General features: G+C 41.0%; 1 protein-coding gene and 1 long non-coding RNA gene across 14 annotated transcripts in view; one reads left to right on the forward strand and one right to left on the reverse strand.

Annotated features, from left to right (window-relative positions):
• The window catches only part of LOC135257011 (neurexin-3a-like), a 326,075-nt gene that overhangs the window by 98,649 nt on the left and 201,734 nt on the right, over positions 1–25,692 (forward strand). For 11 of the 13 annotated variants that reach the window (XR_010330570.1, XM_064339341.1, XM_064339350.1 and 8 more), the window contains 7 exons: positions 5,158–5,361; positions 7,988–8,014; positions 14,987–15,106; positions 15,991–16,372; positions 17,114–17,304; positions 17,855–18,028; positions 21,439–21,558. Coding sequence is in view for 11 of the 13 variants with exons in the window: in XM_064339341.1 (XP_064195411.1) it covers positions 5,158–5,361; positions 7,988–8,014; positions 14,987–15,106; positions 15,991–16,372; positions 17,114–17,304; positions 17,855–18,028; positions 21,439–21,558 (1,218 nt within the window). In the remaining 2 variants the exon portion in view is untranslated. The remainder of the gene's footprint in view (positions 1–5,157; positions 5,362–7,987; positions 8,015–14,986; positions 15,107–15,990; positions 16,373–17,113; positions 17,305–17,854; positions 18,029–21,438; positions 21,559–25,692) is intronic. The other 2 variants (XR_010330571.1, XM_064339346.1) reach the window with 1 other exon arrangement.
• LOC135257012 (uncharacterized) lies at positions 17,838–19,687 on the reverse strand. The gene is made up of 4 exons (XR_010330572.1): positions 19,212–19,687; positions 18,489–18,545; positions 18,320–18,386; positions 17,838–17,976 (listed from the first exon to the last, which is right to left on the reverse strand). It is a non-coding gene; the product is annotated as an uncharacterized LOC135257012 (long non-coding RNA).

Here is a 25,692-nt window from a genome sequence, read left to right on the forward strand (position 1 = left end):
TAACACTGTGAGCCTGTGCATACTCATCCACATTATGGCTATTTATCATCCTCCAAAAGTATCCGTGCAATCCTGGGAGATTTTATGGCCATACGCATATTTTGGGCATGGTCGCCCATTTTTGCTAAATTGAAAATATAGTCCAGCAGCCAACTTTTGACAAATCAAAATTTGCTTTGCAATGTAACAGGGACATGCTGTAGATCATGTATGCATCATTTTATGAGAATTGAGCAAACATTGTTGGAGAAGTATAAAAAGTTTATTTTTCAAAGAATTCAAAGAATGGTTTTATGAACAGATTTGTTCAGGATGAGGAATTACATATGTGGATGAAAGTTGGTGCATGTAACTTAAACTGAATGGCCATAATTTTTCAATCTTGCAAATTTGCAGGTGGCGCTATAGCATTACCTATAGTGCATAGGCAGTCATACCGGCCAAATTTTGTTTTGACTTTTTGAGCATGGGAAAAGGATGAGTAAAAAATCTGAATAATAAATAATAATCCTACCAAAAACAATCGGGGTCCTATGAACTCTTGATACTTGACCCTCTAATAATAATCATGGCAAAAACAATAGGGGTCCTAATTAGGGTCTGGCTTATGATCATAAAACTGTTATGAACTGCAAATTACTTATTTGTGGCCTCATTCGCCCCCTGGTGGTTAGATGGAAAAAATACAGCTTCCTAGCTATGGCAAGCAGAGTTGCTCTGCAGAGGACATTTTATGAACACACATCTGATACTCACACACAAAAATACACATTTACCCTTGCACAAGCCCACAAACACATACTCACAGACTCATATGCCCATATAGTACATAGACATATACACACACATATACACAAGCATACACACACACACACACACACGCACACACATAAAGATGCCTGCCCAGGCACACTGACAGACAAAGAAATGTGCATGACCACAAAAAGAGGAAGGGAAACAGAGAAGCAGACAGATATATGGATAGAGCGAAAGAGACTGATGGAGAAGGGGCTAGGGGCGTGGCTCAGGGAGAGACGGTCCATATGAGAGCTGAAGTTCACTGATGGCTGATTTATGTATGTGTCACAACCTTTACATCAAAAAGAAGAAGAAAAAAAAAAAAACCTCCCAAGGGTGGCTTTATCATTCATGGGAAATATGATTAGCCAATAAGTGATGCCACAGCCGGTGACTGACACTAGCTCACAGCATTCTGTCATTGCATTGACGTGTGATGTGGTCTTGACATGACCCATGCAAATGTGCATGTTTATCCAGAGTGATATCATGGCCCCACACTCAAATGCCTGATTGGTATGGCACCATAACTCCAGGGAACATTTACAGCAACGTGGTTTTCATTGTTGCACCAATGACAGCGCTTGTGATACAAACCTCTGCAATGTGCTGCTGAAGATATCGGATCTCCCCGAATATCAGCCAACCCAATGCCTTTCAAGCAGAATCCTCTAAGCTATCATGTTAATAACATCTTGCTTCTCCTTGCGCAAGTTCTCTGATAATTATGCAAAGTGGTACAGTACCGACACAATTTCTCCCCCATTTCCAATTTATTCCTGGCTCTCTCTAATGTGCATCTTTTTTGCCCCAGCAAAATTTACTCCAGAGCGCGGTGGACAGATTATTCTCCTCATAATGCCAAAACCTTCATCTGCGAATGCAGCATGAAGTACAAGGTGCCTGGAGCAGAGCTGGCAAGTCCAGTGGGCCCTACCGGCCAAAGGGAGTGCTGTGACCAAGCGGTAGGCTTGGAAAAAAAAAAAACATGCAGAAGAGGAGGGGGAGGGAAGGAGGACAAAAGAGCCAGGGCCTGGGGAAGTGGACAAATGAGAGAGAGAGAGAGAGAGGGGGGAGAGCGAGAGAGAGAGGGACAGAGAGTGAGAGAGAACCAGAATGAGTGTCATCTCAGTGTGGTTGGTTTAATTAAAGCAACAAAGTAGTTAGCTAGTTTAGTAAATCACAGTATTACTGTGAAAGGATTTAACATTTCCAAATGACTTGATTATTCAGCGAAGACTTGTTAATTTCAATTGTAACACTTTGTTCACATTACCAGAAGCCTTTCAGAGCAAAGCCATTGCTCAGGAATTCAAATGTGTACTACTTGTATGCAAGACTACAGTTGCCTCCTAAATGTGTGACCTACACCTTTAAAACAATATTATCAAGTTTCACAATAAAAGTTTTTTCTATTGTGGCTGTGTTTATGCCTGAAAGTGTAAACCATTCTTGCCAACTGCAAATTTGTCTCCCAAAAACTCATTTCCCACTCACCACACACATTTAGTCAACAAACATTTATTCAACAAACATTTAATGTCATCATCACTATGACCCTACTAGTAATCTAGTACTCAGTCTCAAGTCTCAAGTCTTCGGTGGTGAATTGACAGTAAAATGATACCATATAATTTTGGTTATGAGGAGATACACTGTCTGGAATAAAAGTCTGTGTCTTTGCACCTATAGATTTACACTAAATTCATGGGCACCATTGATCACTATCCCAAACACATACACACACACACACACACACACATTCCAGATGTGATGTCAGTTTCTGTGCAGTAACCCCTCTGAGGCATCTCCGGAGCAGTCCATTTTTATCTCCTCTGTCAGATCTGCAGCCAAGAGCAACATTTTGTTGGCAGATGTCTTCAAATCAATACCGCTGGCCGCCTTTCGCGCTGCTGCAAGCCAAGCTTGCAGACGCACTCGAGGATGGTCTGGATGGGCTGATCGTCAGGAATCTGGTTGATCACTGGTTTTGTGTTCACGCTGGCTCCAGTTCCCTTGGTGTCCTTCCTCCCTCACACTAGCTGTAGGGGAGCAGCCACACGGCCACTAATGCGACTCTCACATGTCATCAGCTCACATGTGATCCTGTGGCCAAGGCTCATGGGTAAAGCAGAGGCCTATAAATAGTGTAGTTTCAGGCAGTAGTTCCACAACTGTCAGTCAGGGCCACCTCTGTTTGGTCAAAGGGATTAAAGGGATTAAAAAAAAGACACATGTATAAAAGATTTAATATGGACCACCCAAAATTGACCCAGCCTTGATTAGTACAGTATATATGCTGTTTTTCCACAAGTTGCATTTTAATAAGGAATAGATCACAGAAAGCCTCTTCATTCACCAAGCTTATTCTGAGATTGAAAAAGTACCATTGGCAGTACCAATGCTACAGTAAGCATGTATTAGGGAGTTTGCTAAGGAATGTAACAGTATAATTATTGCTGTAGTAGACACCCTATGGAAAATGACATTTCAAACATATAGCCAGTGTAAACAGCCAAACAGTCTAAATTGTAAGAAGCTGGGCTATGAATGACATGGTTCTAGTTAATGCACTGTAGTCAAAGTCACAGGAGCGGTGCCCTCCTCTGAACACAAATTGTTGTGAAGTGCTTTTTAGTGGCCTAAACACAGCTACACAACAGGCAGTATTCAGCTATAACAGTGTGTATAGTATATAAACTGTACACAATATGTGCAACAATGAAAGACAGTGTATATATATATATATATGATGTGGTCATACAACTGCTGGGATCTCTGCTGTCATAAAGTTTCTTTTCTGGTTTTGTCAGCTTTTCTCTGTAGATCATGCATTACAAATTTTAAGCACATTGATGTCCTAGGATTCTCGTCGTCTTTGGCGCACTGTGAAGTTCCCCCTCCATGCAAATCTTTCCCACATTTAGATTTTTAAAATCTCCATACGCAAAGTGTTCGTTTATTTTAAATCAAGTGTAGCGCCGAGGACGGAGCGGAGTATTTTAGCCTCAGAGTTTCGTATAGAACATTCTGGAATAGCGTTTATGTATTTTTACTTTGGGATTTCACGCATGGTTGCCTTTCTCAATACGTTTCTAGGAGTGCCTTCTGGCTCCTGCTCACCAGCTAACAGGGGCACAGAGGAGAAGCATTGCGGCGTCCTGATATGAAAGTGTCCCTGTTATCGGCTGTAATTGAGTCGGTGTTTGAAATTAGCATCGCTGCGAATGAGCAGGGCACCGATCTCGTCAAGTGTGGCCGGTTCGCTTTTCATCACGAGGTGAAAGACACCCCCCTCTGGCTCACCAGGGAGCCGGCCTGAGACGAGGGAGAGAGAGAAATGATTTTGATGTTAATTCACAATTCCAAATTGAACCGCGTAATACGAGCCTGCGTGGCACGCGATAGACACCGTTGAGTGCGTTTAAGTGTGTGCACTCGAGATATTGCCCCGTTCTCATAAATTGCATTGGCGGCGAGGGTGAAGTAAGCCATTGAAATGAAATAAGTAATATAACGACAAAATGTCAACCAGCTGGAAAAATCGCTCGACATACTTGGTGAAGCTTGCCAGTAACAATGTCATATCGAGCTGCCAGTATGTGATTCCACATTGACACAAGAGTCATGATCAAGGTTCAAGGGTAATGTATTGCGTTACTTTAATGGAGTGCAGTACCTGAAACATTGTTGGGAACACACTGATGGCTCTATTTTCATACAAAAATAAAAGTCATGTCTGTTTATTAGGTGCATTTGATTTGATTTGATTAGGTGCATAAGTCGTTTTGTTTTTTTTAAATGAATGTAGCATAAGCTGCAACTGATACATCAGATTGCTGTTCAACACAAGCATCTTCGTCAAATGCGTATGTCTCTATCAAATAAACATTTTATTCGTAAATTGCATTTGTTGAATTCTCGTGCCTCTTTGCTCTGGGCAGCAATGCACCTCTTGTTTATTTGTGTTTCCTGGTTTTCCTTTGTCAGCTGGCCTCACCATAGGTTTGGGGAGGGTGGACCGGGGCTTAAACCAGTCACTCTGGGGTGGAGTTTCTATGTGCCTGAAGTGTACCAGACACTATCCTGAGCATATTTCTTTGCTATCTTTGACTTGTTTAGCCTAAAATTTTCCCAATGCTTATCCTAGTGAGCTATACGGCCGATTGCATTAGCCGTATACAATCTAAGCTCAATGGTGTCAATAGGACTGTGTGCTCCAGTTCCACAGCTACCTACTCAATTCTAAAGCTATGCAATGGTGTCAATCATGGACGTGCTTTGGCTGCTCTCCTCCAAATTCCACCTCCTCCCTTTTCTAAATAGCATCTGTGTGTCTCTGGGCGATTTGTCCCTCAGAGGCTTCCATCCTGAGCTACGACGGGAGCATGTACATGAAGGTGGTGCTGCCCGCGGTGATACACACGGAGGCGGAGGACATCTCGCTGCGCTTCATGTCCCAGCGGGCGTACGGCCTTCTCATGGCGGCCACGTCCCGCGCGTCCGCCGACACGCTGCGCCTGGAGCTGGACGCCGGCCGAGTCAAGCTCACCATCAACCTAGGTACCGCGCCCATCTCACACAGCCCCGGTCTCTATTTCATTTATAGTGTTCGTTACTAATCACTGTCCTTTATCTTTGACAATAATGCATATACTGTAGTTTCCTAAAATTGTTTTTGATTGCATGGACTGCATTTGATTTGATGTGTGTTACTAGTTTTTTGTTGTTGTTGAAAAATCTTTCGCTGTAGCGTAAATGTTTTGCATTTTGTTCTGATGTATATTTGAAATATTGTACTGGCTCTTTGTGCCATCTTTTGAACAGATATTCTCATGTTCATTTGCATCATTATTCAACATGTTCCTATGTAAGATAGTCACAGTAAAAAGCTAAATTAAATAAACAATGATACTAATAATGTAAAATGCAAGTTATACGTCACTCAAATGAACTCCAAAAATATAGTTCATCTTCATATTGCTAGTTAAAAAAATATAAAACAAAGATACTGTGACTTTCTAAATGTTTACTAACAATATATATTTATGTCTGTTCACATTGTCTAAAAGTCTTGATGGATTATTATTTATTCATAGGTGTAATGCTTCCATCTTATCTCTTTCAGCTTGGCTCGTTTTGTATAAGTGGTTGTATTGTTTGTTCTTAATGCATAAATCTCTTCATAGCATTCTTGGCTATAGAGAGCCATTCCCATGTTTAAGTCAAAAGATGGTACGGTATTCACCCCTTCAACGGCCAAAAAGCCTGCGGCCCGCTGGCAAACAGCCCGACACCAGAGCACCCTCGTACCCGCAGCTGGCACCCCTTCAGTCCCACACACAGTAATGCACAACTTGAAATACTACAAAAAGTCACATTTAAAATTTGTAGCTTTTGTTTGTTGTACTTTGACCTGGGTCAAATACGTGGATTTAAATACTTTTCTGTGCTCTATTGATCTTGCCTGGTGTAATTGAGCCTGCCGATATGACCAGAAGGCGGGGTTTGTACTTTTTGAGAGTATTTCATTGGTTCCAATACACCAGACAAGATCAGTAAAGCATAGAGGAGTATTTGAATCCAAAACAAATGCGTATTTGACCCAGGTCGGTACTTTACCTCTCCACCACACTGTCCTAGGCTTTTTAAATTGGTTCAGCAAAACCTATACTGCTGCAGAACACATACTAGACAGTTTTGTGGAATCAAATCATGCTGTAAGTTTCTGAATCGGTGTGGTAGACATTTACAAAATATAATGTTATGAAGTGTTTTTTTTTTCATCAAAGCTTGTCCATTTTATCACTAGAATGTATGCATCTCATATGAAGTCGTGTATACGCGTTCCCGGCAGCCTGTAGTAAAACGCAGCTTGGTTTTTCGGACACCCTTTTCCACGTGCCCGACCAGTCGCAGGCACGGGTCCGCTGCCATTGGGCGGTTCCCCCGGTTAGGGCCCGATCACCACTGCGCGGTTCTGGTGCTCGTTGGATCGAGGCTGTTTGCTGCCACTTTTCTGCTGCGGTTGACGACACGATGAGCCCGGTCATGCGGTTAACCCAACCCAGATTATCCAGCCAAAACCTGAGACCCCAACCTGTCTCCCTGGAGACCTCCATTTCCTTAAACCACCTAGCCAGAAATACACAACTGTAGCATCCAGGGGCTTGCATACCGAGAAAAAAAGTATTTTAGCAAAGTTACTCTCTATTTTAGGTATTATCTGGCAGTTCAGGCTGTCAAACGGCACTTTTATTTTATGGATATTTATAGGCTATAATGCAAAGCTGGTCTATCTCGGTTTTCAGAATGTAGATTCTCCACATGCCGTTATCTCCTTGGATTGGCCTATTGCACATTGCGAATAGGACAATCAGTGACAGGTGAAAATAATAGGATTTCAGGGATGTTATGATCCTGGAGGGGGAACGCTAACACTGTCTTCCTTGCTTAGTATCAGATGTATCAGATTTTTGTTTTCTGCTCTAAAAAAGACACCAAAAACCCTATGGGTCAGACCCTGTAAGCCATATCCAAACAGAAAACATGAAAATGAAGTAAAAATAAAAATCTCGGATATCTGGGTTGGAGAATCCATGGTCAATACTGTGCAGCTGGCCATTTTAGAACAACAGGTGAGCTTTCATAATAAACATGGAAGCTACCTGTACAATCAATCAGCCGATTATATAACCAATCCGTTGTCATTTATTTGAATTATTGAATTATTTTAATGATAGTATTAGAGATGGGTTCACATATTAAGCAGAATTCATTTATAACACTTCAAATTTACTCTCATCTGATCTAATAAGAGAACATTGGTCTGGCGCCAGAGGTGGAAATTCCAGGGGTCAGGAAACAAAAGTCCTGCCATGTGTTTCTTCTGCGCATGCACTCAGCCAGCTGTTTTCATTAATTAGTTCTACCTCCTGGCTGAATAATTGTGCTAATTAGCAAATCAAAGTGATTGGAACAAAATAGGGAGGACTTTTACTGTCTGAACCTGGATTTTCTCACCTCTGACTGAGACCAGAGACTAAAAGGCTGAAAAGGACACACATTCTAAAATGGTCACCGCACCTTCATGTGGTCGTCCCCGGAAGAGTGGCAATGTTGTTGTTGGATGTCTGCAGCTGAAACCTTGAAGGATGAATTTACATGTCATCTATTCTTCCCCATCTAGACTGTGTCAGGATAAACTGTAACTCCAGTAAGTTACCATTCAACTTATTTTCTGCTCTTGAGAGTTCCTCTGAAGGCATGACTAAAATCAATTTGAATGTATTTATTTTGCTCGGCCGATTAGAAGCTGTACAGTGTGTTCCCGTATGATAAGAAGATGAGGGAATCTTGGATTCATGATAACAAAGATCTAAGGGAAAGCAATGGTGGTGACTTCATAATCTGCTCATGAGGAATTGCAATTGATCGAAATGAATACAGCAGCTAAATCAATTTTATGCTTATTGAATATTGGAACTAGAAGGAGAGTGTGTGCGTTTCATGATATATCTGACTTTTATTTGCGTTTTATTTGATCATATATGGAACTACATTTAGCGTTTTTTGGAATGTTTTTTTTTTTTGTTCAAAATTCTAAGTCATTGTTTTTGAACGTTGCTTCCTATTACCAGTAGCGGTTGTTACATCCGCATTAGAATGTTTAGTTAAGAACATTCTAATTCTATACATTTTTGCCATCTTACACCTTAACGGGCAAAGGAGGTTTGATTTGGGCCTAAATGCAAACTAATCACAAACTGCTTTGTCCTTAACTGGATTATTGCCCTTAAGCAAGTTTATTTTGTTTCTCTCTCACATTTTGAGTTAGAGAGTCACTAAACCAAAAGAAATTCTGTAAGAAACTAACCATTCATACTCCCTTAAACATATTACACAAAGACAAAGCACTTATTTATACACAAGTTATATTTACCATTCGTCTTAATGGAATTTAAAAAAGCCTTGTAAAGTTCTTATCCACAAATCCAAAATTGTGGTGCAGTTTTTAATGCTGGGTGTTAGGCTCTAGTCCCATAAATCACTGTACAGAGGTTTGCAACCCAGACATCAAAAGAAAGACAAAACAAAGAACGTGCTGAAAAATCACCAGCGTAGTTGCAAATCTATTCTCAGAATGTTAATGTGTTAAATTAAGCCCATTTGTTTGTGTTGCTGCATAGACAGCCAAATATATCTTTTCTCTGTTTTGCAGAAATTTGCATTAATTTCCCTGCTGAATACTAGTGAGTCTGCATTGATTAGAGGAAAAATTTACATTGTCTAGTAAAAAAAAATTTCTTAGTAGTGTCGTCTGGAGTATAGATAGATGCTTTAGTTAAACTGGATGAACAGGGTGTTCTTGATCCTGAATGTTTTAATCATCTTATAAAACAACTAAAAAATATCTTCTTAAGAAGTTAGACGGCTGATATCAGTCCACTGGACAAACAAACCAGTGCAACACAGATTCTCAAGCCTCTTCCCTGCACAGAGGTGAGCATCAGGGCAGTTCTGTGGTGGTGATACACCCTCTGTGACTTCATCCCAAGAGGGGAGGAGTCATCCAACAATATGGACAACAGCACATCCACTGTGGTTCTGCCTCAGTGAAACAAAGGAATCAATGAGTACCAAGCCAGTTAGCAAAAATAAAAGGAAACTGGTTAAAATGTTAAATTAGCTTTCACATTCAGAATATTGGAAGCATGCCATTATGTCACACATTAAACCACACAGTTTTTCCCTTTTGTGCTCCATATTCCTATAGGAAATGGCACAATTTAATCTCTTGTCTACAAAACTTTAATTCTGTCTCTACACTGCAACATAGGTATTTATATCAGACAGAAATGTGCTTGAGTATTTGACCGTTGCATTATACCAGAAGTCTTCTTGCATCCTTGTTGAGACACTCCCTTATCCTAATACCATATTAGTTTCCATAGTATCCATTGTTAAACACTAGTTGGGTGCTTTAATGAAGCAGATCAGGTTAAGTGCTTTTAATCAAAGCTACAGTTTATTATCAGTTCCCCATTTGATAATTGCAGCACTAATGATTTGGTTCTAAATACCTGTTCCCTTCCTATTACACCAGGTGCCATCATGCTATCCATAACCCAAAATGCATCACATTAAATGGCTTTTCATTTCTGAAACACCAATTCATTATTCACCAGGCAATATTTTGACCAATACATGCAAACAAAAAAAAAAATAATGAAATGAGCATAATGCGTTTGGGAGAGTCGATGGAGGTATGATCTCACTGTGAGGTATGACAAAAGCCAGTTTCTTTCTAAATGGTGATTGAAGTCTGTCTCCATCACCAGCAGCTCTACAGCAGATTGTGATGTCACCCGTCGTTATGTTCGGGGAGAATCAGAGACTCAGTGAAAATCTTGAAATACAGACAGAGCTACAGCACGCATAGTGAACGGAGCTGTGCACCCCTTTCATATGGATGGGGATTGCCAGTTTTAATTTTGATTTTCCTCTGTCCAGAAGTATAGTTAAGAGACGAATGCCTGGATGCAATCAATATTTATCCTTAACATCACATGCACATTATTAATGATCAATTTATCAGCAGTGCAGTGCGGCATTTAACTGAAAAGGTTATATATATATCGTGGCAGGTGCCCTTACCCACTGTGACAAAATCAGCATGGCAAATTAGTGTAAATAAAATGTACTGCCACTTAAACACCGCTATCACTCAGAGAAAACCCCATTGCATTTTGTACCTGCTTACTTGCAGTAGCAAATGCTAATCCAACTTCACATGACTATAATTCTGTATCATAAAGGTTATTTTGCCTATTAAAAAAGCTGGACGTTTGACTGGAGCAGCTTAGGTGAATATCTCATCCAGGCATTTAAAAGCTGAAAACATACCAGAGATACAAACCCACAGCCTTCAGGTCCACAGTCAGGTGTTACAGCCACCATACAGCCTACAGCCTAACAGATATAACACATACATGTATAAAATTGTAAATGTGTTACACGCACCAGTATAAAATTGTAAATGTGTTACACACACAAGTATAAAGTTGTAGATGTGTTACACGCACATGTATAAAATTGTAGATGTATTACACGTCCATGTATAAAATTGTAGATGTGTTACATTGTGTATATTTTCTTTCTTGTGGTTTTGATACTCTTAGCCTTTTTCCTTTTGAGCTGTGTGCATTTTGAGAATATGTATGTCTTCAGAAGACCAATGTGCATCTCATTGTGATACCTCTGTATGTGCACTGGTTAGCGAACAGAAATTGCACAGTATGTTTCAGGTACAAATACTGCTTTTACTCATGACTGGATTTGCAAAAGCTTCACAGGAATAATGGAACAATGTAATCAAATATCAGTTATGAAATGAACATATGCATATACTTAGTGATACAAAAATGTCAGTTTTTCAGTTATAGCTAAATTCTGTAGCTTGTTGAGTGTTTCTCTTACATTTTAAACATTCAGGGAGTTCTGTGTCCTGTTATTATCCTTGCATAAGCATTCTTGAAGCATATTGAAATTTATTTAGTAATTTTTTTTTTTTTTTTGAAAAAGCTTAATGAAAATATAGAATAAACAAAATTATGGAGTAAATGCTAAATACAGCCTAACTGTGTGTAACCATAACAGAATGTGTAACCATGTGTAACCATATCATGATATTTTCGGATCAAATTTTAAATGCATTATTGTGCAGTAGCCTACCTAAATTGAATGCATATGGGAAATGCAATTTGGTCCATTAAAATTTTGGCGGTAGTGCAGCATCCTAAAAGCACAGTATGATAGTGCTTGATTATACATAATTGTAAGAGAAAATTGTCCCTTTGGGAGCATAACAATTTCAATAGAAGATTTGAGAAATTAGTGACTCTTCTGCACTGGATAATTATATCCTGGCTGCTGTTTTCTTAACAGGTTCATTGGTTCAGTTTCCCTCCTAATTTAGAATGCCCAATCATATCCGTAGGCTCAACTCATCACTGCAACAGCCTGTGATTTTGGGAGAGTGCCATCAAGGATGCATCCTCTTTTAAATTGGAATCAGCTGCTGCTTGTTTTCTCCGTCACACACACACTACACACACACCACACACAAATGCCCACACACATACACACACACACATTCACAGACATGTGCCCACACACATGCATGGACGCACACACTTACTTTATGAAGTGAATTTCTCTCTTTGGAGTAAGCACAGATCTGACCCAGAATACTTGGCTCCATATTCTTAACACTGGCAAGTTATGTCTCTCTAACATTTAAGGTGAAACATTCCAATTTGATGCAAAATCAACTGAAAGTTCATTACAGGGTGTGACTAAGGACAACACTGTAGTAGTGGACATTATGACCAAAAAGTGTTGTTTAGAGGTTACCCCTTTGAAGATTTTATTTATTTATTTTTTCAAAATTCAAGTCAGTGTTCTGAAACTCCATTGCATTCAATTACTAGTAATGGTTGTTACATCAGCATTAGAATGTTAAGTTAAGAACATTCTAATGATGTATTTGCGATCTCACACTTCATAGGGTTAAAGGGGAGAAGGAATGCAGGAACTGCCCATCGGATTAGATAGATAGATAGAGAAAGCTTCAAGTACCTTCCCAGTACATTAGAGTGCTATGGTCAACATGTTAAGTATTTATCAAAGCAATGGCATGTGGAATGAAAGACTTCTTAAATGTGTGTGAAGCTCTGGGTACTCTATAGCACCTCCCAGAGGGGAGCAACAGAGCGTGAAGCACAGGGTCAGCAGCCAAAGCCGCGCCCCGACCATTCACCATGAAAGGTGTAATCTTTAGTCTGTGCTGTACACTGTACTCCAGAACAGCTTATTGACAGTGTGCATGCTGATTGGTCTATTTGGGGTAATGATATGGTGTAGATTATTATCAATTTCTTCAGCTGCCAATGGCACAACAGTAGTAAATATTGGGATTATTTCCCATGTATTTCTCTCTCTCTTTGAAAAGCACAACTGCAGCTGTGGTCTCATCCCATTGACTCAACATCCTCCATAAATTTGGAAGGGCATAATTTAGCATGTGTCCTCCGAAATTTGTGTGATTAGTTGCTACTTTTTTCACTCAGTCTTGCTGAGCCATGCACACACTGCTGCCTGTTGGTAGACCACTAAAAGAACTGCCTCAATGTTGTGCTGCTGGACAGGCCATGTCTGCCATTGTTTGAGCTCCTACAGGTACAGTACCAATATTTAGCATGCATGTTTGCAGCAGAAGTGCACCAATGTGGCATTGTCACTCAGAATAGACTAATCACCATACCATTAAGACCATTAAGCATTCTTAAACTTTTTTTTTGGAAATGCTTTGCACAGGGTTATACACTATCAAAAGTATCTGAACATCACTTGGTCTGGGGCTGTTTTTCATGGATTGGGCAAGGCCTCTTTGTTTCAATGAAGGCAAAACTTAATGCTTCAGCGTGCAATCACATTCTAGACTATGCTGTGCTTCCCCAACAGCTTGGGGAAGTCCCTCTCCTATTTCAGCATGACATTGCCCCCGGGCACATAGCGAGGCCAAATAGAAATGGTTTTGTCAAGAACAGTCTGGAAGAACTTGACTGGCCTGGAAAGAAATCTTATCTCAACCCCACTCAACACCTATGAAATCAATTGGAAAGTCAACTGCGAGCCTAATCGCCCAATCAGTGCCCAGCCTCTGTAATGCTCTTCTGGCTGAATGAAAACAAATCCCAGCAGCAAAGCAGCAATTACAAAGCCTTCCCAGAAAAGTAGAGGTTGTTATAGCAGCAAAGAATGGACCAACTCCATATTAATAGCCATAGTTTTGGATGAGATACTGGATGCCAGGTATCCACACACTTTTGGCCATGTAGTGTACAGTACCATGGTGGGTGCCAGTAACCACTTGGTGGATACCAGTGCCACCTTCAGGCTGCAGCGGGTTTTGCATGTTCACAAGTTCTGCTGCTCCTGCTGGCAGTAGCACAGTCTATGGAGACGTGACTGTGGGAGTAATATCAGCCCAGAAATGACACAAAATGCACGTCAGATGCCTTTGTCATTCTCTTTGCCTCTGGCTACATGCTTTCACAATGTTGAAACTCACAAACACATTTGAACTAATGTGCATTATTTAGTAAATGAAGCAAATGGCATTTACTAATTACAGTACTTTAATTTAGTCTGTCCATCATCTGCCAGGAGTGGATGGCAGCCTCCTGAGTCAAGATCTGCCCAAGGTTTTGTTTTTTTTCTATTTCCTCAAAGGAGCTTTTCCCAGACACTGTTGCCTTTGACTTGCTAGGGAGCTGGGGCCCAAAATGTCTGTGAAGTGCTTTGAGAAGTGGTCCATTGTGCAAAGTGTTAAACAAGTAAAATGGAATGGTATTGAATTGAATTAAAAATCTGAGGATTGAATGCTGCATTAAAAAAAAAAGATTACTGTGTTAATAATAAGATTCATCTTTGGTTTGAATAGCCTAAGGCATTACATACGACTACTCTTTCTTAGGAAAAGAGAGAAGCATGGACTCATCCAGATGAATAATCCACTGATTGGCTAAAAACAGTTAGGACAAATGTTGTAACTCAAATAGCTCCAGCACTTTTCACAGGAACAAACTGTCTTGTTTTGCAAACATTGGACATTAACTTTTACCAAATTTATTGATTCAAAGTTCAAAGTTAATGAGTGAAGAAGATTATAATATCTATCCAGTTAAAAGGCTGGTATTCACATTTTGCTTGAAATACTGGAGGACAAAGAGATGGAAGATTTTTCAAGACCTGGTCATGAGTAAAAGCAGATTCATATTATGTTAGGTTAACTTAAGAGACTGGACATATTGTTACATACAGAATTGTTCAGTTTCAAGGAAAACCAAACCTTTGCTTTTTATATTGGTTGAGAAAGAAACATTTAAAATAATGTGTTGGTTTCCTCTTCAACTGAAAGCACTATTGAATATTTTTGTCATATTACTCAATTCCACACAAAAAGAACTTGAAATTTTTATCGAATATAATTAGTTTAAGATCATTAATGTAAAAATAACAAATTTAAGGTTATCTTGCAAAGGTCTCGCCATCTTTAAAAAAAAGCAATGGCTTGGCGTGGCTGTGGGGTGGCATTAACTTTGTGACGCGCCGTCGTTCTCAGGCAAAGGACCGGAGACTCTTTACGCCGGCAGCAAACTCAACGATAACGAGTGGCATGCCGTCCGTGTGCTGCGGCGCGGTAAAAACTACAAGCTCACGGTCGACGATGACGTGGCTGAAGGTATTTTCGCCTCGTATTTATATGTCTCCACGGTTATTGGTTAAAATGTGTATTTGCATTTTAGTCCTCTTAAACTAAATTAGCCATCCAATTGTTATGTTTATTGAACCTGTGTTTTGTAGTTGTTCATGACCATTAAATGCACTTTTGTATGTCGCTTTGGATAAAAGCGTCTGCTAAATAAATGTAATGTAATGTATGCTTCCTACTTAACTGATATGCTCTATAGGGGAGTCATATGCTGATACTTTCCAACTCTCTCAAAGATAAAATAGCAGTGTGCACACATAAGAACATTATCTCTATTTTATGGTTTACACGGAATCAGCCAACACTTTGTGCAGTCTCATTAAGTAGCAGGTAATTATACAGAGACTACTGAAGTGCATACATAGTGACATCCACTGCGTTCAGTAATCCAGTGTCACCCTTTGTCAGTCAGCCTTCATCAGGATGTTTTGTGGCACTGCGCTCAGAATGCAAAATGGAGCTTTACATTTAAAAGCCTGTTTGTGTTCTTCACTCTTCTTGGTCTCAAAGATCATGAAAACATTTACTGTTATAGTGCATTATTTATTTGCTTAGCAGGCACAAGTTTCCAGTATGACTTCCACAACTGGTTGTACGCATTAACCAGTTATTCAATTCACTATCCTTTTAAGCAGCTGAACATGGCAGCTGTAATTCAAGTAGTAATATGCAGCTTGGTACAGAAGCAGTACCCCCACATGGGATTCACACTGGCAGCCCTCTGAGGTTTTCAGGTTTTCACCACTGCAGAGCTTCTCCACCCCACCCTTACAGCGGCTTTACTACTCACCACCTGCGTTCTTCCCCCCGACCGTCATGGTAACATTTAACCCGCCCTCTTCCCCTCCGCGCAGGTCAGATGATGGGCGACCACACCCGCCTGGAGTTCCACAACGTGGAGACGGGCATCATGACGGAGCGGAGGTTCACGGCGCACGTGCCGTCCAGCTTCATCGGCCACCTGCAGAGCCTCCGCTTCAACGGGCAGCTCTACATCGACCTGTGCAAGAACGGCGACATCGACTACTGCGAGCTCAACGCCCGCTTCGGCATGCGCTCCATCATCGCCGACCCCGTCACCTTCCGGACCAAGGCCAGCTACCTGAGCCTGGCCACGCTGCAGGCCTACGCCTCCATGCACCTCTTCTTCCAGTTCAAGACCACCTCGCCCGACGGCTTCATCTTCTACAACAGCGGCGACGGCAGCGACTTCATTGCCATAGAGATGGTCAAAGGGTGAGCATGAAGACATTCTGTGACTCTGACCCCCTGCCCTATCCCCCAGCAGCACGTGTGTGATCTACTGTTTCATTCATCAACTGAGTCCTGCAAAACTACAAAAACCAGAATACCCTGTTCCCATGCAGATCCCTGTCATTATGGATTATTGGATTTGTACAGACATTTAATAGGAGAAAGGAAATATTAATGCTACTTTAACCAACAATATGAACTTTTTCAGGAAACAGTGTGAGAGATTCAAAATATACATAAATATTCATTGTGCCCAAATTTGCTGCATCAGAGAGAGAGAGAGAGAGAGAGAGAGAGAGAATGGGTACACCACATGCATAGTCACAGGTGGTCACACAGAGGTGGTCAAATTTGATATTCTTTCAAGAGTCACTGAATAGCTTAAGACTGAATCAGTACAGTTGCGATTAAATTGAGTTGCGTCTCACAATAAATGACCGTCAGAGGCAAGTATGCGCAGAATTCATTTAAAAAACTGGAGATTTTCTTAAGCTTTTGAAAAATGCAAAATCTTGACTAAAAATCCTGCAGGGTACTTTAGGTATTAGTAGTCTGTCTTCCAGCTGGCTTAATCTGGTGTTAGTTTGGTCAGAGGATGATGATAGTCAGTTAGGACTATCATAGGTTGGTCTTTTTTTCTGTATGGTTTTAGAACCGTCAGAGGATGTTAGCACTGTTCTATGGCGGTCAGGAGCCGGTCACACACTAACTATGTTTCCACAGCTACATCCACTACGTGTTCGACCTGGGCAACGGCCCCAGCCTGCTGAAGGGGAACAACGACCGCGCCCTCAATGACAACCAGTGGCACAACGTGGTCATCACCAGAGACAACGGCAACACACACACGCTGAAGGTGGACGCCAAGTCTGTCAGCCAGGTGGTCAATGGGGCCAAAAACCTGGACCTGAAAGGTGAACCCACGTGCTGCACAGCCATATTATCTTCTATCTCTCTTTCTCTCCATTTTTCACTTACCAGTTCTCTCTCTGTTTCACTCATGTTTCACCTTTCCTCTTGATATGACGAGCTGCAGTTGACATTTGCTTGTTCTTCACAGAAGCAACGCAATAAGACTGTACTTTCTCATGCATCATATTTTGTCTGGATTATAGGAACAGTTTCACTAAGATTCACATTGTGACACTACATTTATCAAAGGACAAAATAACTGGGATTTACACACACTATGTAAATGGATTGTGTGTGACATGTAAAATAAATCACTCTGGGTAGGACCACCTGCTAAATGCCTATATGTAAATCAATAGGTCAGGTGTCTTTGGACATGCAGCTTCATGAATCTTCATAAAGTGTAATCGTAGTCACTGGAAACTCCTGTTACCAAGAGTACAGGAGCAGAGATAATGGAATGAATGTAAGACCTGACAGTTCAGTTGCTGTATTCAGTTCCAGCTCTCAACTGCCATCTTACAGCGTCTCTGTTCCTTGTCCCCGTGTAAGGTGAACTCTACGTTGCTGGGCTGGGTCCAGGCATGTACAACACCCTGCCCAAGCTGGTGGTGTCCCGGGACGGCTTCCAGGGCTGCCTGGCGTCTGTGGATCTCAACGGCCGGCTGCCAGACCTGATCAACGACGCCATTTTCCGCAGCGGTCAGATTGAGCGTGGATGTGAAGGTCCGTGCTTCCCCTGACGCGATACTAATGCGCTACTCTGACATCCAGACGCTCATTTACATAGACCCTCCTCCTACAGCTTAAAGTGGTCCCGCCTCCTATCCACCCACCCATCAAACCATGATATTCAATCACCCACCTGCTAACCCGGGTCACACCCTGTGACGGAATTCTATGGCGTATTTCTTTCTTTCATGCAGTACATAATACATAAGGACAGATCTTAAGGCAGTCGGATTATGCCAGACATTCATTAATGGAAATGCTTGTAAAGTATTCCTTTCAACTCACTTTAACAGTTCCTACAGTGGTACAATGGTGGAGAACCCTGTGATGTAGCAGTTTTCAGGCAGTCAACCTATGCCAAAGAGCCAAGACATTCAACATGAGCTTCACATTGATCTGGTGTAGGAAGGTTAAACAGCCACAAGATGGCAATGTTGTTTTAATTTGCACTTACAAAACTAGTCGCACTGCCGCTTTGGTCTGAAACTCAGGGCTTGTACTCAAGAGACTTCTAGAATTCAAACATATTGACAATATTGTGTAGATTAGAGAAATGAGACACAATCGATGTCATATCTGTTTTTTATTTCTAATAGTGTGCAATATCTTAAACTGGTTCTCATATTCCAAAGACAAATATTTCCACACACATTTTCCAAACAAATTTGTGTTGGGGGTAGTTGGTTGGGTTAAACAGTGTTAACAACCATGTGTGCTGTGTAGCACCTTTTTATGCACTTTCTAGTGCTTTTCTTTATCTTTAAAAACAGTGAAGAATGCCAGTCATCAGAATTCTAGGACCTGTGTACTGAATAGTTTAAGCAACATATCCAGTTTAAGTAGTTGCATGATGTTAAAGTAATTAATAAATGCCTACAGAATAGAGGAGAATGTAGAATTCAGTTTAATGTTGCTCATAAAAAACTAACAAAAGATGCAATCTTTTTAAAAATTATTATTCAAGTCTCTTGCACTTTTGCAGCCCAGGTTTTACACCATGCTTTCTTTATTTACACACGTTACACAAATGCTAGTCACACAGGTCTCATGTCTCTTTGCCCACCATTCAAATACGTCTGTGGCATAGAGTAGCTTCACACGTGTCTATCTGCTGTGAGTGTGTATCATGCCTTGAAGAGTGTGTAAGCGAACTGACGCCATTTGTCACTTTACTAACCTCTCTTTTCTTGTTTTCGCTTTTTTTCTGTTCTTTCGCAAACAAAGTCGGTTTCACCAAAGCTGACCTCCAAGGTAGAGGGCTCCGTTCCACACCCGAGCTCGGCTGAAAGCTGCGCTGCTGTGTAATGTCCTTTTCTCAGCCAGGGAAAAGCCGCGCGGTACAATGGCTCGCTTCACGAAACCGCCTAAAGTGCGCAGTTAATTTTACAGCAGCAAGGTTGGGCGAGACCTGGCAAATTGGGGAGTCAAGACACAATTAAAACGCATAAATGGACGCATAAATTAAACATTGAACTCTTTAGACTTGCAATTGTTTTTTTAAAGTGTTGTTTCATTTTTCATGATTTTCTAACTTAATGCTAATTCCGCCAAGTGGAACAGTTTTATTTCATTTTATTTTTTCGTAGCCGCTGTAACCAGACCATAATTTTTTCAGGACTGGCTACTGCACTGAGGCTTTCTAGAGTGGTAAGCCTACTCAGAAGTGCAACTCGTAGAGCTGATTACATGATTAGCACATTCATTAGAAGAAGTGATGGAAATTCAATTTGAACTGCCCATTCCCAGAGCTGATTTAATCAGGGGGCAACAGACAAGAAAGACCACGAGCGAAATGGCAATCCTTTACAATCTTTTAGGTTCCAGTCAGGCAGTTTGTTTTTAAAATCGTGTATTTTCCACACCAAGCTTTGCTTGCACATTTTTTTCTGCTTTCTGTATAGTCGATGATGAACGGATCAGATGTTCCGCAAATAAATCTACACACTACTCTAATTAAGTGCATTTTTTGTTCTAGGAGCAAGAATGAAAGTAAAACACAGAAGTGGAACATGAATGTTTCCTTCTTTTATTATTGAAATGATAATGGATTAAACGGGGCATCCTCCCGATCATTCTGTTCAAGTTCAGATGTAGAGAAAATAACTGCATGCTAAGTCAGTGTACCGTAAAGAGACAAACTTAGACAAACTTTTTAGTTACTTCTTTTCTGTTCCTTTTTCCCCAATAGAAACACAGGCTGTAGTTACAGTAGGATTTGCCATTACTTGCACAATAAGGAATCAGTAAGGAATCACTATGGTTGGCACTATGATTTGGATTCCATTTTTAACAGCGTGCACAAGAAAATAGTGACATCCTCCATGAATCTATACTCAGAAATTCAGTTTTATCAGTTCATGAAATATGTAAGCAACATTAAAATGGCATTTTCCTTCTGAAAGTGAAATGAGGTGTTTTTCGTGAAATGAATCATTGTTTGAGAAAGACAAGCATCACATTACACAATAAATGCACTTTTATGCCTTCAAATTTTGTTCAGTTTCTGTTTTCCTAAAGGTCTTGCATAAAAATGCACTTTCTCTCCGTTTATTTGCAGTTATTGCTGTATCCTTTCACATGCTCACTTCTGCGATTCCTGTCTAAATCTTTTATTTTCACCCTGGATCTTCTGCATTCCCTCTTTAAAATGTTAGGTGCAGGATTTGTGCAGTGAAGGGAGTGTGAATTCATGAACCTTGAAATTGGATGTAATGTTATGTGTTATTAGCCACTAATTCGAACCAATCAAAAAGTTTTTTTTCTGTGAAGATCAAAGTCCTCTGATTGGTTCACACAAGTCAGTGACTTGTAGCATGTGGTGCTATAGTTACAACCAGAATGTGGTTCTTGATGCCCCACTCTCCCAGTGGTAGTGCACTGAAGGAGAAATGGGAAGCTGTTCTGTGATTTTACCCCCGTGTGAATATCCATGTTCTCTCACTGAACTGTAATTTATTTATTTATTTATTTATTTATTTATTGTTTATGCACACAGTGAATACTGCTAGTACTACACAGAGGGAATGCTATGTCTTTCAAGTTTATTTTCTGACCTTTAAGGGTGTTGGCTTTGGATCTTTCTTCCCCAACACCTGATCCAGGATCAGTCGAAACATTCCCAATCCTAATCCCCGAACCTATTGCTAGAGCAGCTGCTGATCAAAGATCAGCGTATGCATCCCTGATCCTTACTGCAGTCCCTGTAGTGCATAAGCCGGGCGCTGATCCAGGATCAGTGCTTGGGGAGTGGTTCTGCCTGTGTCAGAGTACTCTTTGAGTATTCGATGACCTGGCCGCATGCCTCTCTGACTCTCCTGCATGCTCCTCCTGACCAAGCTCGCTGGCGCCCCCACCCTGCCACTGGAGTTAAAGCACATTCCTCTGCTCTCCTCTGCCCTCCACAGGCCCTAGCACCACCTGCCAGGAGGACTCCTGCGCCAACATGGGAGTTTGCATCCAGCAGTGGGAGAACTTCACCTGCGACTGCTCCATGACATCCTACGTCGGGACCCAGTGCAATGACCGTGAGTGTGCACCAGGAGGCGCCGCCCTCTCTATCACTTCCCCTTTGTGATTGGTTTTCACGGTCTTTAATGGCTTTGCGGTTGGTTTGTATGGTTTGTAATGGCTTTGCGGTTTGGTCTATGGTTTCTATGGCTTTGTGGGTCAGCTTGTATGGGTTTCATGGCTTAGTTCTGTGTAGTCTGAGGAACAGACTGTGGCGTGCGCTGCTTAACACTTGGAGTGGAGTGTGTTATGAGGTGTGCGGAAACACCATTTACTCAAGTTTATCAGAGGTTCTCTGCCCTCTGAAGTTGAGAAACATGAGGAAGAATGGAAGAAGCACAGATTTCCTAGCATTTAGCAACAGACCACTGAGAGAGAAGGAGTTTGTTATATCCGTGTTGAATTGAACATATTCCTCTCAACACTCACAAATAATGACCATGACAGAAAAGACTACCAGTGTGATTCTCTCTTATGGCCATTAAGATTTCATCTGCGGTTAAAGGGTTAATCCACTGTGTTGCATGGAAACAGTAGCAGCAGTAGACTGAAAGTCCTTCTTAGGTTATTAATACAGGGACACCGGAAATGTGTTTTTCCACAGCCATTCTTTTTTATTTGAACATCAAACATAATTTTTCATGCTCATATCTATTCTGTATTTCTGAGTAAACCACAATAATTTCAGCCACGCAATACACAGAATGTGTTACAATACATTCAATAAACTGAGTGAACTGAAAACTTTTGCCTGATTTAAATTATTTGGCACTAGGTGGCAGTAGAGTGCTGTACTGAAGGAACTTAACGGACCAACTGAAAAGCAGTCACACTCGCAAGAAATCAAACCCTATTCTTATCTCAACATGATGTCATCTTCAATAAATTCTTCACATCATTAAAATGTATGTCAGTATTAGAATGTTACTGTCATTAAGGGTGCCATTTCACGCATCAGTGTTAAGAGCACGCAATGTTAGTCACCATGCTCTATTGCTTTACTGAAGAGACAAACATGTGAATAGGACTAATGCAGAGAATTCTAAAAATGGCTGTGAGTAAATTGTAAATCGGAATTATGTTAAATCCGTGTAATACATCATAACTGGGTTTTTTTTCAATACTCCATAATAATTTGTGAAGAAACTGGGATAGTGCGATTTTTGTTGGAGGTAGTCGTGCAGTGGTGGGAGAGTAGTCGTTTTCTGACCTACATTCGGAGCCCCAACCTGAATTTCTGCTGCCACTTGGCTGCCTTTTCCAAGGGGCCGCTCTGCGAGAGGTTCTGACGGATCGATTCTCTGCCTCCGCCTGCGATCCTCTCGACGGCAGCGCACACACCTTACCCCCCAACCCACCCCGCCACCACCACCACCACCACCACCACCCCCTGCCACAGGCTACGTGCAGCCCATTCCCTTTGGACTTTGACGCTGTCGCTGTATCTGACGGCACCGCACACACCTTACCCCCCAACCCACCCCACCACCACCACCACCACCACCACCACCACCCCTGCCGCAGGCTGCGTGCAGCCCATTCCCTTTGGACTTTGACGCTGACCCTATATCTGTGCATGAATTAAAAGTATAGTGTTATAGGCGATGTTCCATTTTCTGCTTCTGTTCAGCCCCTTTTCAGCATCCCCCAAATAATCACAGCATCAGATGTTGGTTTGCTCCCGCACACATCAGAAACTCGGTCCATAACCCGGTCAGTCCGTAATAATAGAGTCAGTCATCCAAATTGGTAACATGACGTTAGTATAGTATGCGCTATTATACACCGCTATTACAAGATTGATATTATCATTGATGCAAAAAGGGCAGCGCAACACCTTCCACCGATAAAAAATAAATAAATAAATAAATAAAAAACTTGAAGTATTATAACAGTTAGTCAAAGAGGCTATGTTATTGCTGAGGAGTGCAGCATGGGAAAGCCAGTGGTGTTTGTAATTAAAAGAGCGCCATAATAAAAGAAAGAGCAAGGGTAGGGGAGCACTGAAAAGGCAATGGCTATTGTTCACTGACATTGACAAACATTAATGAATGTTGCCAAGAACCCATATAACACTGGTATGATTTTATATTATTAACTTAAATTAAGGCTCATAGCTACAGTACATATCTATTCAGAAAAGTAATAAATTAAAGTATATCATTTAAGTAAAAATAATTTAAGTATATAATCGTGATCAATAAACGCTTGTGATTCCTTTAACTGGCGTGGCACACTTCTATCCTGGACTACCCTACACCATTTTATGGCACACTTCTATCCTGGATGACCTTAATTTCAGATGCATTTTTTCCTCAGATGTTCTGTTGTGTATACACTATATATAAATGTATATATATAAATAAATCAGTGCACCTTTCTCTTCAAAGCCTCTCAAAGCAGTGTTTCCTCCAGATTACGCCTCATTATTATTCTGTTTATTCCCAGGATTTGTGAACCTTGGGCAGGCTGAAGAACAATGGAATGGCTTTGGGCTTGTTGACCTGGCTAATTATTCTGTTTATTTAACTGAATGAGTTCCTAATGATTATCTGTCCCTCCAAAAGGTCACGTTTAATACTCATAAGGAGACAGGAAACAGAAATAAAGCATGAGAACCTCTCTTCCCTTTGCCCTTATAGAGAAACACATGCACCGACACACACACGCACACACACACACACACACGGCAGTATGTATGGGGTCATTGTCCTGCTGCAAAGTGAAGTGCCACCCACAGAGTTTGGCGACATTTGGTTGGATCTCATTTCATGTTTATGCATGCTTCCGAATTCATCCTGCTGCTGTCATCAGCAGTTACATCATCAATAAAAATAAGCGAGTCAGTACCTGTATATGTCCAATCATGCATGCCGAAGCCATAACACTACCGCTGCCATGTTTCTCAGATGAGGGAGGTGCTTTGAATCATGAGCTGTTTCTTCTCCTCTTTCCATCACTTTGGTGCAGGTTACTACTCATCCATCTGTCTGTGGGACATTGTTCGAGAACTCTGCGGTTTTCTAAATGTACTTTTTAGCAACCTCTAACCTAGCTGTTACTGTATGTCCTTGAGGCTTATCAGTGGTTTGCATCTTGTGGTGAACCCTCTGAGGTTTTTCTGGTGTAGTCTTCTCTTTATGGTAGTCTTCAGCACATCTTTACTTGCATCCTGGAGTGTTCTTGATCTGTTCAACAAGTGAGAAGTGTTTTTTCTTCACAATTGAAAGTATTCTTCCATTATCCGCTACAGTGGTCTTCCGTGGTCAGCCAGGTTGTCTAGTATTGCTGAGCTCACCAGTGCATTCTTGCTTCTTAACAATGTGACAAATAGTCAATTTTGACACACTGAATGGTTGTTGGCTGTGTCTGTAATTTATTCAGATCGTTCTGCCTTTTGATGGCCTGCTCTATTGGCATTGGCACTTATTTGGTCCTCATGTTGAGAGACAACAGCAGCAGGCTCAAAATGCAAATTCCTCAACTAGAATCAGCTCTAGACTTTTTGTTAACTTTCTTGCGCATGAACTAATGATGGAAAGACACACAGCTGGTCGAGAAACAGCTGAGCAGCCAATTTTCCAATTACATTTGGTCCCCTAAAATGGGGGAACTATGTTTAAAAAATGTTGTATTTTTTTACACAGATCACCCAATATGGATTCAAATTAAAAGCTGACGGTATCCACTTTTACCTCATATTCATTGTTTCATTTCACAGCAAATGTGCTGGAATACAGAACAAGAGCACAAAGATTGTGGTACTACCGTGCTCTGATGAAGAACGTTTGCTAAATGAATGTGAAGGAAAGAAATGTAATGGATTTTCACAAAAATAATCGTCTCTGTTTGTAGTTTATTTAGCACTTAATATATTAGATGAACAGTAACAGTGGGGGTACCCACACGCTACCGTGACATGTCTTCCATCAAGTTTCATTCTTCAGTCATACCATGTTGAAAGGTAGGATTGAGATTCATTCATAACAATAAGTATAGCTTGTGAGTAGCCAGTAGGTGTGCAAACATGATTTTATTAAAGTGATCATTTGAATGTTAGTTTTCATGGATCACTGAAAACGGTATACCTACAGCAGTTTGTGTGCAGTAGAGAATTATTTCCAGGTGGTTCCTTCCAGCTGAATTCAGGC

Source organism: Anguilla rostrata, chromosome 6 (genome assembly GCF_018555375.3).
Source record: "Anguilla rostrata isolate EN2019 chromosome 6, ASM1855537v3, whole genome shotgun sequence".
Classification (NCBI taxonomy): domain Eukaryota; kingdom Metazoa; phylum Chordata; class Actinopteri; order Anguilliformes; family Anguillidae; genus Anguilla; species Anguilla rostrata.